The 16,405-nt window shown below is 39.8% G+C and overlaps 1 protein-coding gene across 4 annotated transcripts in view; it reads left to right on the top strand.

Moving 5' to 3' along the window:
• The first annotated feature begins 493 nt into the window (after window positions 1–493).
• The window catches only part of RPS6KA6 (ribosomal protein S6 kinase A6), a 108,185-nt gene continuing 92,273 nt past the window's right edge, over window positions 494–16,405 (top strand). For all 4 annotated transcript variants that reach the window (XR_011971176.1, XR_011971175.1, XM_072626536.1 and 1 more), the window contains exon 1: window positions 494–1,010. Coding sequence is in view for 2 of the 4 variants with exons in the window: in XM_072626536.1 (XP_072482637.1) it covers window positions 819–1,010 (192 nt within the window). In the remaining 2 variants the exon portion in view is untranslated. The remainder of the gene's footprint in view (window positions 1,011–16,405) is intronic.

The raw sequence follows: 16,405 nt of genomic DNA, 5'->3' as shown, positions 1-16,405 counted from the left end.
TGAAGCGGTTAGCCGGCGCTCCTAGTACAAGAGGCTTCCTCCGCCTCCTCTGCCCGTCCCCCAGCCCCCTCCCCTTTCCCTCCCCCCTCCCCTCCCCTTTCCCTCCCCTCCTCTTCTCTCTCCTCCCCTCCCCTCCCCTCCTCTCACCCCCTCTCCTCCTCTCCCCACTTCTCCCCACTTCTTCCCACTTCTCCTCTCTTCTCCCCTCTTCTCCCCTCCTCTCTCCTGCCCTCCCCTCCCCTCCCCATTCCTCCCTCAGCATCCTCCTCCTCCCATAGCTTCACCCCAGGCTTGGGAATCTCCGTTGACGTCCGGGTGACGCCGCTGTGCTGCCGCCGTAGGGGGTTCCAGGCGCCGGCCGCACAGGTAACGCCGCCGCCGCCGCCGCCGCCGCCGCCGCCGCCGCCGCCGCCATATTGGCTGAGCCGCGAGCGGGGGAGGGCGCGAGGGAGGGGGTTGGGACTCCGGCTTGGGCGGGGGGCGGGGGGGGGTGGTGAGTCGCGGCTGAGCAGCAGTCGCAGTAGCGGCGGGAGCGGGCACCGCGCGGCAGCAGCCTCAGCCTCAGCCCCACTCGGCGGCGGCACTTCCACCCCCGTGCGCCCCCTCTATGGGAAGCGGCAGCGGGCGGTAGAGGGCACCCCTGACTCCGCGCGCGGGAGGTAGCCCGGCGGCTCCGCGCGCCCGCGGAGCGGAGAGAGCGAGCGAGCGAGCCGGGGGCTGGGCTCGCGGCGGCGGCGGCGGCAGCGACAGCAGCGACGACGGGATGTGTGGCCGCGACGGCGGCCGCCGGCTCCTCCTCGGCGGCTGGTGAAGGGGCGATGCTGCCGTTCGCTCCGCTGGAGGATCCCTGGCACCACAAAATGGAGGTGTGCGGCGGCGGCGGAGCAGGAGGAGGCGGCGGCGGCGGAGCCGGAGGAGGCGGCGGCGGCGGTGGCGGTGGTGGCGGCGGCGGCGGCGGTGGTGGTGGCGGTGGCGGTGGCGGCGGCGGCGGCGGCGGGAGCAGCGGCGAGGTGAGTGGCGCGAGCCTCGCACTCTCTTTCTCCTGTCCGGTGGGGAGCGGGCCCCCCAGGCTAGTCCCGGGTCCTCGAGGGGCCCCAGGGGTGGAGGTAGGGGAGCCGGGACGCGGGACGGTTGGAGCTAGCGAGCGCGCGGCTAGCGCGCGGTTCCTGCGGCTCATGCTGCTGCTGCTGCTCACGCTGCTAACTTTGCCCCCCCCCCCCACCTAGAGGGGGGCTGGGGTGGGGGGACCCCGGCCCAGAACTCAGGCGGGGGCTCGCCTGCGTGCACTTTGGGGGAGCCTCGGCGATCGCTGACAGCAGCGAAGAAAAGCGAAAAGCACACCAGGTAGAGAGTAGCTCTGGGCACTTAGGGACGCGCGCTCCTCTCCAACTTCCTTCCCTCTGCCCATTCCTGGGCTTCTAATACCTTGAGGCGGCAGCGCCCGGGGTCGCTCGGCCCCGCCAGGCCGGACTCGGCTCCTTTCCCTAGAATTCTGGCCGTCCTGGGAATTCTCCTCTTCCCACTCTCCTCCATACAGAATCTCAAAAAGTCAGGCTCTGATTTTTCAAAGTACTTTTAAGAAAACATGGGCGGCTTTTCAGGGAGGTCTTTTAAGTAGATGTCCCTTCCCAACGTGACTTTCCCGAGACGAAAAACCGTGGTGTGTTCCCGCTGTGCCTAGGCTCATTGTCAAAACCCCAAAGGACAATGATGGGCAAGGAGAGAATGATGTGGTGTACAAATGTGCGTACCCTGGAAGTCGTAAGATGCCTCTGCTGTCACCGTTTTATTACACATCTTACTTTTCTAATTGCTGTTTTTTCGTGTGAACAAACCAGCAGAGGCCACCACATTCCTCCTTAAAAAGTCAGTTCCCACCGAGATACTTTACAATAGGGGATTTTGAGGTTTCTCGTCGCTCTAGTGCCAGCAATCACCTTTACTTTAAAGAACTAGTTCCGTTTTCTAAAAACAAACAAACAAACAAAAACCCCAATACTTGACTAAATAAAGTATGTTCGTTCCTTTTCTTTTATTCCGATTGAACTAGAGTTCATACGTTGTTTGCCACATTAATTTTTAATGACTATATATGTATATATATTAGAAATGTAGACAGAGGTGGAGTAAAGTTGTTTCCTTACTATTCCTGGGAAATATTTTGCTACATGGCTTTTCTTAGTAGTGTAGGCAGTTCAGAAATACCATTTTATGTTTTACATCTGAAAACGTGGTAGAGGTTAATTTGTTTCTTGGGGTGTTGCTCTGCTTTCTACTCGGTAAAGTTTTTGTCACACAGTGATGACTAAAGGATTTACAGTAGCAGCTTTTATATGTAAGTTTATACAAATAATTTAACCTTTAAAATATTTTGAAAATGTGACAAAGTTAGAGAGCCTTTAAACCCCAAGTGGGTTTTTTTCTCTCTTCCTTTTACTATTCATATAGTTTAATTCTGACCATTTTAATGACTGCATATGCCTTTTAGTACTGTGATTTTAAGCATTGTTGTGATTTTGCACTTAATCAAGGTCTTGATGCCTCAGTGTTTAGAACAAGCATTCAATTAGAAATTGTTAAACCACCATAAGGTTAAAGAGCCAATAATGAGAAGATGAGTTTTTGTTTAAAACAGTATATTGTTGGCCAAATTTAACACTGAAGTCAATCTAATTCAGTACTCTTAAGTGAAAGGCAAATGTGTAGTTTGTTTTTTTGATATGATTGTTTCTTAGATAGTTTTTTTATAACAAAAAGATGAATTTCCTCCTTCTTGATTTTGTTTTACTTATTTATAATTTATGTCCTATTGTGCTGTTGTCGATGTAGAAACTTTATGTTTCTCAATCACTGTTTTTAAATAATTCTCTATAGAATGAGTGTTTTGGGGTTTGGGGGAGTTTTTTGTTTTTGTTTTTTACTGTGGATCATGTATTTTAATTTTTTTCATTGAATTTACAGAAAGTAGAAGGATATCTTTACTTTTATAAGTCCCAGGAAATAGAACTGAAATATATGTGGTGAATCCTGGCAAGAATACAGTGGGACTAGATTTATATTTTTGTAGCCTTTGTCATCAATTCTTTGCATTTTTCTTATTTGAATATGGGCAGTTCCCCAAATACTAACAGGTTGCTTTGCAGAAGCTTGGTTGTAAGTTTACTGAAATTTGAAAAGGATTTGTACCATAGAAACTGTTATAATGGAGAGTTACCTTTCCATATTATTTCCTATTTAGCCTCTTAGAGTTCATTGAGATAATCTTTGTGAATCAAATGAGCTATTTTAAAGTATTTAGCACAGAGCCTGTCACACAGTAGGAACTTAATAAATGCTTGTTTCCTCCCTTCCATCCAGTGAGCTTCCTTTCTATTGCTTGCAAAATTCCAGAAACCTTATCGAAAGAGAAATAGTGATCATTAAATACTAGTATGTTTTCATCCATAACAAGTCGTACCAGACTAACTTAATTTCCCTTTATGATAGAGTAACTACCTGAGTAACTGATAGATTAAGGGAATGTTGTAAAGAGATTAGGTATATTTACATTTTAGGAAAGCAGTTTACAATCATCGTAATTCTGGAAGACAAATTGGAGATAGGGTGAGATAACTGTTTGGTAGATTCACAATTGTTTGACCTTCCTCCAAAAGTAGTATTTAAGAAGTTAATGTCCACTTGGGAGTAAGTCTCTAGTGGAATGCCCCAGGGATCTACCCTTTGGCCTCTTGCTGTTTTATAGGTTTTTTTTTTTATCCTGTCTGATGAATGGATGTATTATTCAGCAAATTCATTTCAACATTCATTAACGTTGCCTACTATGTGCCAGTCTTGACCACTGTTACATGTTGTACCTATAGGCAGTGTGAGAGGATCTGCCTTGACCCAGGGTAACTGTTTTGCCTTTAATGCCTCCCTTCACAACACTGCTCTATTTCTTACTCATTTCAGCAATAATAGAAGCAGTGCAAAGGTGGGAGAAAAACGAAATGAGTTTTCATGGAAAATCTTGAAAGGAGACAGCAGTTACACTAACTATGGGTTTGGTGTCAAGAACTGATAATATGTTATTCTGACAATAGACACTTCTTAATTGGAGGCTGGCTGAAGGAAATTCTGAATCAATAGCTTGCAGAAAACAAAAACTAAAAAAAGCAGCATCCTCTTTAATGAAGAAGAACTGTGAAACAACAAAGCCGTCTTAGCAAGACAAATAAAAGTAACATTGAGCAAGTCTAGAAGGTGAACTCAGGATCATAGAACAAAGAATCAGAGAGAGCTATGCAAATTAGATGCCATTCTCTGAATAATTGCATTGTGCAAATATACAAAATCATCTTAAAGTGGTGTGATGGTTAAATTTTAGATTTACAATGTGATAGAAATAATATGTATTAAGGGGAGAATTCAGTTTTTTTTTTCTTTTCTCATAGCTGGTGTAGAGTTTTTCCTTAGTCTAAACAGCCCTAATTCCTACAACCAGTCATTAAACGTCATGGACTCCAGTTCCTTCACCATCTTGTTCACTCATTTTGGATCCATTTATAATTGATGCTTCAGCTTGATTATATCTTGGCTTCCCAGATTAAGTTTTCACTCTGATACATATTTCAATAGATAACCACTTCTTTCTAACCTCCCCAAGATAACATTTGATGAAATGTAGAAGCCATTTATCAAATAGATTAATACTAAAGAGCATTTTTGAAGAATAGATATCCATAGGCATATGTTTGTATCCTTCACTAGTGATAGGTATATTTTAAGATGCAAGTTGCAGCATGCCTTTTTTGGAGAAGCTCTTTGGAGCCCTTGGGAACCATTAAAGTCATTAGTACTAACCAGAATAAACCAACCCCTGCCTAGTAGGAAATAGTTTAGCTGCCTTTCTCAAGTCATTAAACTAGACTTCTGAAAGTCTAAAGGTTCCACAAGAACTTTCTAATGGCATATTATTTTGATCTACTTAAATCAGCTTAGTACCTTGGCATTTGTGTTACTAAGATGTCTCTTTTAAAGTTTGCTGACAGTTGGTTGATTTTCAGTGATTTTAAATCATAGGAATTTAGAGCTGGAAGGGACTCTAGAGGCCTTCTAATAAAACACACTAATTTACAATCTCTTTTTTATTAATTCATCAAGTAATTTTGAGGCCTTACTGTATGAAGGGGAAAAAAAAGGTAACTGTGGTAACTAGTGATAGCGTCTATATGACTTTTACATGTGGGGACCTTCCTAACATACACAGATAACATACTGAAATGCCCCAGAAACAATTATCTTTTCACCTATTATCAACGTATCCCTTCCACAATCATAAAACCAATGTTTGGTGAACAGAAGAATTTTGTATCATTATGCTATGTAGACCAACAACTTTAAACTGTAAAGAAAATGTCTCCTTTTGTTTTCTTTCCTCTGGTGGTAAGACAATGTGTTGTAGTAGATAGTGGGCTGACATTGAAGTTGGCATTCAAGGAAGACCAGAGTTCAAGCCATGGCCCTCATGTACTACTAGCTTATGACCTGGGTAAATTACTTAACACCTCATGGCCCAGGCAGACACTCTAAGACTAGTTGTTGATCTGAATCTGTGCAAGTGGTTTCTACATCAGGGGTTCCTCATGCTGAACACCCCTTTCCTATCTTCCCCTACCCCCTTAATTCTCTTAATTCTATGATTTTAGGTTCACTGATCTTCCCTATTCTTTTATCTTTCCTCTCAGCACCTTTTTTTCCTCTTATTCAGATTGTTGTTCAGTAAGAAGAACAGTAATGTGCATGGCAATTCAGTTTGGCTTAGTATGAATCAAACCATAGATTATGGAGGTCAGAGCCAATTTATGATTGGACGTATGTAGTCCTTGTATTTATCTAGTGGTTTTTTTAGCCATCTTCACAGTCATCCTTGTATCTAGACTTGCTAGCTCTCAGGGCTTAGAATTGTTACATCCCTGATAGAACGAGGAGCTGTCACTTTCTGGAAGTCGAATTTCTGGGTCAGCAAGTCTAACCCTCCCAGTTACTAGTAATATTTCTCAATTCAGTAGATGTAGGATCTACCATCTCCTAATTGCTGAGGTGTGAACAGGGAGTATGCCAGAGAACATAATGTACATTCTCTAAACTGCTTTGTTGTAGCAACTCTATAGAATTTACTATTTAGACCTTTTCTCATCCTTTTCTAGGTATTTTTATAATGGGAATATATAGTATATAGATGACAAGATGAGTACAAGCTGCTTCTCCCCAGCTGATGTGGCCACTTGTCTATCAGTATATAATCTGTGTATATTCTGTATATCAGAGCCCCTTCAGGAGCATGAAGGAAGTTAGCTTTGAGAGGGCTGACTTCATGTGGGCGTCTGGAGAGTTGCATGAGACTGCTTTGGAAACCCTGATATGACTGTTTTCTTGAAATAGTAGTATCTCCAAAGGGGCAATAGGGTGTTTGAAACAGGATGGAAGTTGTTGGGAATATTTGAATCTAGTTAAGTTGCTTAGCTTGAGGCTCACTACTTTGCCTTACTTGAAAGAAAATGGTTTTATTCTCACTGTTACAGTTTAGTACTTTCTAAAATTAGACATTCTTTGGGGACAAAAACCTTGATTTTCTTTACTTTCCTGATACACTTAGAAACATTGTCCGTGTGTTCAGAAATGCTGAAGGTGATTCAGATAGACTATTCCTTTCCCAGATATCCCTGCCTCCTACCCCACCTCTTACCAGTCACTTATTTTTAGGACTCAAACCTTCTAAGATCTCAATGTAGGCTTCCTCCTACCCATAGGGAGGTGTTTGTGCGTATCTCTGCCAATAAGGGTGCTTATGCCTCCTCATTGGCTTTCACAAAGTAGGAAAGATAAAGTGCTCTTCTTCCAGTGCCTTCATTCATGAAGATCTTAGAGACACTGAGGTAAGAGGTAAGTAGGACAATGCTCTTCCTGTTTTGGGGTGTTTGTGAATATGTGCTGTGTATCGCAATGTCCTGTGCATACTGCGTGGCTTACAACCATATATTCATAGAGTATCTATTTTTAGTTTGCTCTTCTGTTGCTGAGGCAACTCAGTATACTTTCTTGTGCATATTTTTAATTTATACTTGTGCTAATTACCAAAAAAGTGGACTCCCTACTTACAGTAGACAATTGTTCTGAGCATGGCTTTTGAAAAGTTTGATTTGTACTTCTTCGGTCGTCATTGTTGAGAATGAGGCATCGGACTGGGGAGAGTTTTGTGGGTCATAGAACCTTTTAAGAAAGGAAAAAAGAAAACATAAAACTCAGAGGTGGGTATTTTGGTAAATTTACCCTTGTGAATAAAGGGAACTCTTAGGTATGAGGGTTTTTGTTTGTTTTTGTTTTTTGACGAGACGTGTTTAAAATAATTGAATTCATATATGACCCGGGATTAAAACTTTAAAAAAATTATTGGAAAAATCACTCTTTCATGAAATTTTACTTTATGAAAGACTTTCAAAATTTAGTTCTAAACATTCTGGATAGGAAAATTACCTATTTAATAAAACCATACAGTGGGTATTTACTGTCTAAATTAATCCCATAAACTTACTAGAGTTGACTCAAATTTTGCAGTGATGGAGAAATAACAGAAGCATAGGTCTGTTACTCCAAAGATCAGTGTGTTTTATAGTTTGAATATATGTTTTGTTCAGTTTAATTCACTCCCCTTTCCTGCCCTCCCCCCGCAAAAAACCCAAATGATCATGCCCTCCCTCTGCCCTAAAGACCTGGAAACACCAACCTAAAGGGAGAACTTTTTTCTTCAACTCTCTTTGGAGCAGGTTAGGGGTTACATGTTTAAGTTTCAAAAGGCTTCTCTGCTGGGATCCAGGCTGCTTGTTAACTAACTATAAACTGAAAGCCTGAGGGCAAAAAAAGAAACCCTTGAACAAGTCATTTAAAAAGGTTATTGTATGTTTTGTCGAATTTAAAAGCAAGATTTGTCCAATAAACAAGCAGGTTTACTGTATATGTTTCAGTTAAAATAAGGTGAAGAAAAAGTGTAATTAAGCTAATTTCCCCCAAGAACCTTTCAAAGGCCAAAAAAAAAAAATTGTCTACTCTGAGAATGCTGAACAAATTGGTATAATAGGTACTATAATAAAAATACTTTGGAATACTTTCTCATTTGGTTTGTAAAGGTGTGTGTGTGTGTGTGTGTGTGTGTGTGTGTGTGTGTGTGTGTGTGTGTATGTACATGCACACATAGTTTAGAAAATATTCTTTTAAAATTCTTTCTCCAAATGAAGCAGGTGCCACTGTCTTAAAAGTAATTTGTTTAGCCTTCCCAGAATAGTATGACAGATTGAAGTTAAATCAGGATTTTAGGTTGTTAATGAAGTAGCAACAAGTTTTGATCCTTGAGAGAGTTTTATTAGTTATCCACAGTAAAACCATGATTAACTAGAACCTTCAATTCCTTCCCTCCACCTAACATACCAGTTGTAGGAAACATTTTCTTACATCACTTTCTGGATTTCTCCTTTGCCCTTATGTTGTTTTATGCTGAACTGTGCCAATGCCATCTCTGCCCCTCCCCCTCCTTGAAGGCAGTTACTGTCATGTTTTATATTTATATCCCCAATGCCTAGAACAGTGTCTTTCACATAATAGACACTTAATAAATTGTTAGCTTGAAAAATGACAAAATAAGCTTAAACCACTTGTCAGCTATGTGTTAGGTTCAATGCAGATTCTGCCCAATGATGTATTCTTTGCATAACACTATGTATGTAAATGATGTTTTATGTTCAGAAGATGATGAAGTCTTTGTAATATCCAGATTCGTCCTCCAAAATAGATACCTCCAGTATACTCTACTTGTGAATTAGGAAAGTGTATTAATTAATTTGAGGAAGTTTAAGTTAAATCTTACTGTACCTAGTCCTCTTCCTTAGCTGTTCATCATCAGATGGCTTTTATGCCCACCCAGGCAATCAAAGATGGTTTTATGAGAAACTAAAACGATAAAAATGAGTTTGTTTGTGGGAAATGTAAAATTCTGGGAAGTTGCATTCCCACAGTATTAAATCAAGTAGATTTGTTTGAGCCTGCTCAGGGCTTCTTTGTCAGTGCTTAATTAATAAGGATACATGCAAATTCCCATGTGCTAAACTGACGTGGTATGTACTTTTTGCTTTAGTTTGCAGTAGTTATTTAGCTTGGAAAGAAACCCAAATTTTTCTTTCAGGAGAGAGTTTTTTGGGTCTGATATATCACAATTGGGAAGTTATTTGATTAAGATCAATAGGTTTTCTTTGAAACTTTAACTTTTTACACAAGTTCCTTTTTTTAAAAACAATAAGAATAATAATGGCAATGCTGAAGGCTAACATTTATAGTGCTTATTATGACCCAGGTGCTGTGCTGAGCACTTTGCAATCATGTCATTTTATCCTTGCTGTTATCACCCCTCCCCCCATTTTACAGATGAGGAGATGAGGCCGACAGTGGTTAAGTGACTTGCCCAGTGTCATTCAGCTTTCCATGATTCCTCAGCCCACCTTCTTCTCTCCTATGCCGTGTTCCCTCTCACGTGAGCCATAGAAATATATTTTTGCTTATCTGGTGAACTTTTAGAGTGAATGGAGATTTTTTGATAGTTTCCTGTAAAAGGTTTATTGTGAATAATGGTTTTTTGCTGTTGCTTTGGTCTGCCTGATTTTTTTCCCTTCCCTATTTACTCCATTCTTTCCTGACTAGTACTCTCCCACATTCTCCCTTGTTATCAGTTCATCTCCTGTCTCCTCTACCTCCACTTCCCCCCATGACTCTAAGGATTTTGCACACCTTTTTGTTTGTATGATACCGTGAAATAGGGTATATAAATTTTCTATAGTCCTGCTCTATCAGTAAACCACAAATTACAAATCATACTTACTTGTGTACTTTCTTCTCTTAATTATTTTCTCCCACCTTTCAGTTTGGGGAAAGTAAAGACACCTCCCTCCCAATATGATTTTCCCTTGATGATTGCCATTAGCAGCAGTAACAGCAGCAAGCCAGTGGTATAATAATCTAAATATAGGTGGCATCCCTAAAATGGAAAGAAAAAGCTTATGCTGAACAATAGCACTGATCATAGGCCGTTGTATAAAACCATGTGTATTTTTTATATGCATGGATTTGGGGGAAAACTTGTAGGCTCTATTCAGAGCAATATATAGTAATAGGTTCAAAGTGACTCCCGTGCTTTTCTGAGACTAGACCAGTGCAGCATTTTAATTTCTAGTAACCCTAAATGAATGCTTGAAAATAACCTATTTTTCCCTTTTCTGTGTAAGTGACAATTTTCAAAAACTGTAAGAGTAGACATATCTGTTTTGAGTCTGACACAGACCTGTCTTTGCTCTATCACTTATTGGCTCTACTTTGGAAATGCTTTTGAGTTCTTCAGGAATTTTCTTCTCTACAAAGTTATTTCCATATGATTTCAACATCAGTTTGACAACAGCATGTCTCTTTATTTTCCATGTTGGAAATTTACTTTTGAAATAGAGGTTATTCTCCAGTGGAATTGTTAGGAAATGACATGTATCAAACATGTACTTTTAAGAAATGTACTTCGGAAGTGGCTCTGAATTTATATAATTATATACTCATATAACATTGTTTTGACATTCAAAAACAGTCTATGAGAAATGAGAGTTGCTTACATTCTGCAGTCTTTGACTGTTGTTTGGATTGATCATAGGTATCTCCGGTGTTTTGAAATTTTTCCACAAATGGAATTTTATTTGTTCTAGCTATTGCCTTTAGTATTTGAATGGATTTGTGAGCTCATCAAAATACATATTCCTGCCATTGGTATATATTGATCACAACTTACCCATGTCTTCTTATCTTGGATTATTTTTGTCTGTTCCCTTGCATAAATCTTCCATTGAGAATCTACCCATCTTGCTGGGGAAATTGCCCTAGGTGTTTTAATATTTTGTGGATATCAGTATACACCTGATATCTATCTGATATCCCTCATTTTCATTATGGGACTGGTCCACCTTCTTTTCTAATTACGCATATTATGATTTCTTCTGTTCTACTTCTTACAGGTCATTATTGATAATATGTTTCAGCCTGCATATACCTATTATGGATCTTTCCATTGCTCTTGAATCATCCACATTTTTTGGTGCTTTGGAAATTGTAACGTCCTATGATTCATAGCCATGCGGCATCATAAGAAGGTTGGCCACTAGGTAATGAATTCTTCAGCTATGGTGACCCACAAAATAGTTGAACCCTGGGGAGAAAATTGGGGAAGCAACCACAAAATACTGAGTCAAGACAGTTTTGGAATAAATGGGTTACCACTAATCACACATCTGTAGCTGAGGTGACCGGTAACCTTTGGCAGTGTCAGAGGGAACTTTTGATGCTTGTGGGATAGAACTTTGCCAGGGTTTCACAGAAAAATATTTGAGAAAAAGTCAGGTGAATAAATGTGGTGGCCAAATAGTGGGCGGATATATCATCTAGCTATTTCTAGGTCATTTTGAATAGTATTGAAACTCTTGGAAAGCATTTTGGAGTAGTGGAAAGAGCGTTGGTCTTGAAGTTAGAAATTCTGGAATTATTTTTTTAGGGGGGGACCTTTATTACCTCTGTGATCCGAGGCAAAGCACTTAGCCTCAGTTTCATCATCTGTGAAATAGAGATAAGCCTCCTTACACCATCCATTGTAAAGGTGGTTTTTCAGGGTCAAATGAGAAATGTATACAAATTATTTTGTGAACCTTGTATAAATGTAGGCTATTAAGCTACTTAAGTCTTGTTGAGATGCTTCAATTACTAATAGTAATCTTTTCATTCAGATTAAAATTTCATAGATAAATATTTCAAATTTGTATCTAAAGTGACTTTTGTTCTGATCTGATCATTGAACCCAAATGCTCAGTTTGAAATAATGGTGAGAATAGCATTTATCTAGTTCCTAGTGCCAGGCACTGTGCTAAGTGTTTTTTACAAATATTATCTCACTTGATCCTTACAACATCCCTGGGAGGTAGGTAGAATTATCCCCATTTTACATTTGAGGAAACTGAAGCTGACAGAGGTTAAGTGACTTGCCCAAAGTCACACAGATACTGATTTTTGGAAAGCTGCTTTGGTTTCTGTTTGTCTTTTTTATTCTTAATAGTTTTGGGTTAGGCCATCAATTTTTTTTCCCCAAAGGTTCTGTTTAATTTACCTCCTAGTCCTTATATTGCATTCGAATATAAAATGCAAATTCTAGTTGAATAGCATTTCAGAAGTGTGTTTTAAAGTACTACTTAAATTTAAGAAATAACACATTATTTCTGTCCATTTTATTTTTGACTGAACCAGTGATCTCAACTGTGTAGGGAACTCTGGGTGTAAAAACTCCCTCTACTGATAAAAATATGTAATTCCTAATCTTTGAGAGTTGCTGGGAACACTAACAGTGAAAGTGACTTGCCCTTGATCACACGGCTATTGTGTGCCAAAAGTGGACTTGAACAACCCAGTCTTTCTAATTTCAAGGCCTAGCTGTCTGTTCTCTACATCATGTTGCAGCTCCTTCAGCCACTAGAAGGGTTAAATTATCAAAAGTATTGCTACAAAGCAGTATACACTAAAGAATCTAGGCTAATGGGTGATAAAATTAACCAGTGTTTTGGATGCATTTATGATAGTTTCTTGATAAATAACTTCACTAGGAATTATTGTTGAAAGAGATAGCTTCATTAAATATGATAGTAATAGTAAATATGACAGTCATAATACTGCCAGATGCAAAGACATAGTTGCTGACATCAGAACATGTGTCTTATTTTTAGTGGTATTGGTGAGATTTGTTCTGGTTCTTTTACAGTCTGCTTTGTGTCCAATTTTCAGGAAACTTATAGGGAATCAGGGTATGGTTTTCAGCTATGTAATAATGAACCAAACTGGCCCATGTAGGAACTGGATCCACCAGCCAGGAACTATTAATATATGCAATAACATATAATTTAAAATAATGTGGGACATGACTGTAAAACAATGAAGTTAATATTCTTGTTTGCCTTATGGAGAGTAGTCTCATTACTTTATAGTCACATTGTGTATATGACTTTGAAATGATGTTATATTGATTGCATTAAGACCCAAGATATTGCAGAGCCTCCTAGAAGAGACCTGCAATCATTCAGAGAAGGCTGGTTGGCCTATCCGTCCACAGACGAAAGGCAAAATGAATGAAGACTGTCAGTTGCCCAGGTGTCAGCATGATTCTCTAGAGCTTTTCTAACAACGTGTATATTTGGGACAAATGATACAGATAGTCAATGAACTGGGCCCATAGCTGAAAAAGGAGGGCAAATTGGATTGTCTTCAGGAAATTGCACAGTACTTGTACTGACATCAAGCTTCTCATAACAGTAAATGCCTTTTTTTTTCAATACAAGCATTTTGTTAGTGTTGCAACACCTTGCCTCCAAAGAACTAAAGATGAGTATCACACAGAGGGCAGTGGAAAGGGACATGGTAAGTATGAGGAGGCTGCCACATATAACTACAAAGATGTTATAAAGAATGTTAAAAAGAAATTATAGGTTAGGAAGAGAATATGGGCTGGTCACTTGGAGAGAGCAAGGGATTTTTGGTACCCTTGTTCTGTTGAGAAAAAGCAAAGGTCATTAGCAATTTGGGTGGGCCTTTTGTGGCAAACTTCTGGGAGTGCATGGACAAAAACCATACAAGATGGTCAGACATGGATGCGCTATGATTTTCATTGTTTGAGGGAACTCTCATATTAATTACAGATAGATTTGTGTATTTGAGAGAATTATTTTTATTAAGGTTATATTAAATGATGTAGGCATTCATGATCAAGTAAAAGTTGACTTATCTGGTGTTGTTTTCAAGAAATGACTCTTAATTGGCTCTTAATGCTCAGAACTTGTTCTACCTCGGAGATCTCAGGCTCTCTCTATCTTCCCTATGACCTGTATTTCAAATGCTGATTAGACATCTGTACCTAGATTTTTTCATACTCAACATGGTCAAAAATTAACTCATTATTTGGCTTTCCCAAAACTTTCTGTAAGTCAGTTCAGCACACATTTATTTATTAATTGTTTCTGTACTCATTCTGATTTTCCTATTTCTGTTAAAGCCTTCTAGTCACCCAGGCATGAGTCAAATACTTTTTTTTAAAGTCCAGAACACATTGAGTGCAGGTGGAATTTGATATTCTTGACATCTTTCAATTACTTGTGGGATGATTAAGATGTGCTCTGCTCTGTAATGCCACTTGGAAGAAGCTACCTATTTATTCCCTTTGGATATCCTCAGGTAAGGATGCCTTCTATGCATGTGTGGATTGTTTTCCTAAAAATGTTATATAAGTGGGAAAGTAGGTCTCAGAGGCTATAGTTATATTCTTTCTTCCTTTTTTTTAAAAGTCATTGTCAAGTCCAAAATTTCTTTCTCCTTGCCTTGGCTTTCTTTCTCTCCTTCAGATACATGTTTCTTCTGTGTCCTCACAATTGACACCTACAAATGAGCACTTTCTAGATAACCTTACTTGAGGCTGGCTGCTTTCACGTCCTTGCTTGCTTCAGTGCCGTTCCCACTTCCTTAGCAAACATGACTGGGGCCCTGAGAGTAAATTCCACAAGGAACTCATTGGTTTTTAGAATGAAAGGAGTTGGTTCCAGAAACTTTGCACATCTTACCTATCTTTTATCTCTCTAGTCCCTTCCTTCCCACTCATTTTGAGTGTCCATCCATTCCCCTCTCCACACTTACCTCACCACTCTCTGATAAATTAGCTAAGTTGAGTCTCTTACTGTGTTTTCTTTAAACTGGATCATACAATCATAGATCTAGAGTTCTGAGGAACCTTAGAAGTCACCTAGTTCAACTCCCTTCTTTTGTAGATGAGGAAACTGGCCCAGAGAAAATATCATGTATCTTTTATCCAAGATTTAGGATAGGGCCTTGAACCTGTGAACCCTCAGCTAAGGAAGCTACCTCTGCCAGTCCAAGTTGAGCATCTTCTCTGCAGCTTTAGTCTTAGAGAGTTGCCCAGAGTAGTAGTGTCAAACTCAAGTAGAAAGGGGGCCACTAAACCGTCCACATCCCTGAGGGCAGCATCTCGATTTAGAAAATGATCTATGTTCCATTGTATTTTTTTACATATTTTGTTAAATATTACCCATTACATTCGAATCTGGTTCTGTAGGGTCCTGCGTATGACATTTCTGGCCTAGATTACTGAGGATTTGTCTAGGGTCACAAAGCCAATTTGTGTTAGAGATTTGAACTCAGATCTTCCAACTTCAAAACCTTTTCTCTATCTACCACCTTGCCTATGCATATAATGTTATATTGTATATAATGTTCTTATTACTTTTGGGTTCTTATTACTTATTACATCATTACTAATGTACTTATTACTTTTGGCTTAACCATTATTGCTTGCTTGTATTATGTTTACATTAACTTTGTCACCCATGATACATTACTGGGAAGTTTCTTGTCACAATGTATCACTACTTTTATCTTTACTTAATTTTAATTTTTCAGGAAACCAGTAATCCACTTGACTAAGCCTTATTCTTCACAGTTTGAGCCCATTTGTTATGGGGGTGTCTCAACTTGATTTTTCCTGACATCTGTTTCTTGAGGAACATTTCACCTAACTCGCCTGTTCTTTCTTTTCATATAAAACATGCCAGAGGATTCATGACCAATCAGTCCATCATTACTATAGAATCATAGGACCATGGATTTAGAGATGGAATCTTATAGGTCACAAAGAAGAAACCCCTTATTTTCCAGATAAGGAAACTAAGATCCAGATAGCTCAAATGGGTTATTTGGGGTCCTACATCCATAGTAGTAAGTGGTTGATATGGGATTGGAAATAAGTTTCCATTGTTCCAAATCCAGCACTCTTTCCACCCTCCTGTCAGAGTAGCCACAGCTTCCAGGACTGAGGAGGTAATATTACGGTTTTTTTGGCTCTGCTTTGGTCAGACTGTCTAGCGATTCATGTTTTGCTCTGGATGCCACAATTTAGGAAACATATCTGTAGAATGTCTAGAGGACCTTGAGTCCATGTCACATCATGATCGATTTGAAGGAAATCAGCGATATTTGGTCTGGAAAAGAGAAGACTTAGAGATATAATAGTTGTCTTCAAGTATTTGAAGGACTGTCATGGAGGAGGCATTCCAATTGGAAACCACAGATGACAAAGAAGTCAATTTAGGCCTGGTGTTGGGTAAAACATCCTAACAATTAGTTTAACGCTTACTGAAATGGACTGTCTTGGTAGGTAGTGAACTTCCTCCCTTGTTGGAAGCCTTTGGACAGAGGATGAATGACCACCTTTTAGGTATGCTAGAGTAGGGATTCTTTTTTGCACGTA

Source organism: Notamacropus eugenii, chromosome X (assembly GCF_028372415.1).
Source record: "Notamacropus eugenii isolate mMacEug1 chromosome X, mMacEug1.pri_v2, whole genome shotgun sequence".
In the NCBI taxonomy this organism is placed as follows: Eukaryota; Metazoa; Chordata; class Mammalia; order Diprotodontia; family Macropodidae; genus Notamacropus; species Notamacropus eugenii.
This window is presented reverse-complemented; position numbering and strand designations above follow the sequence as displayed.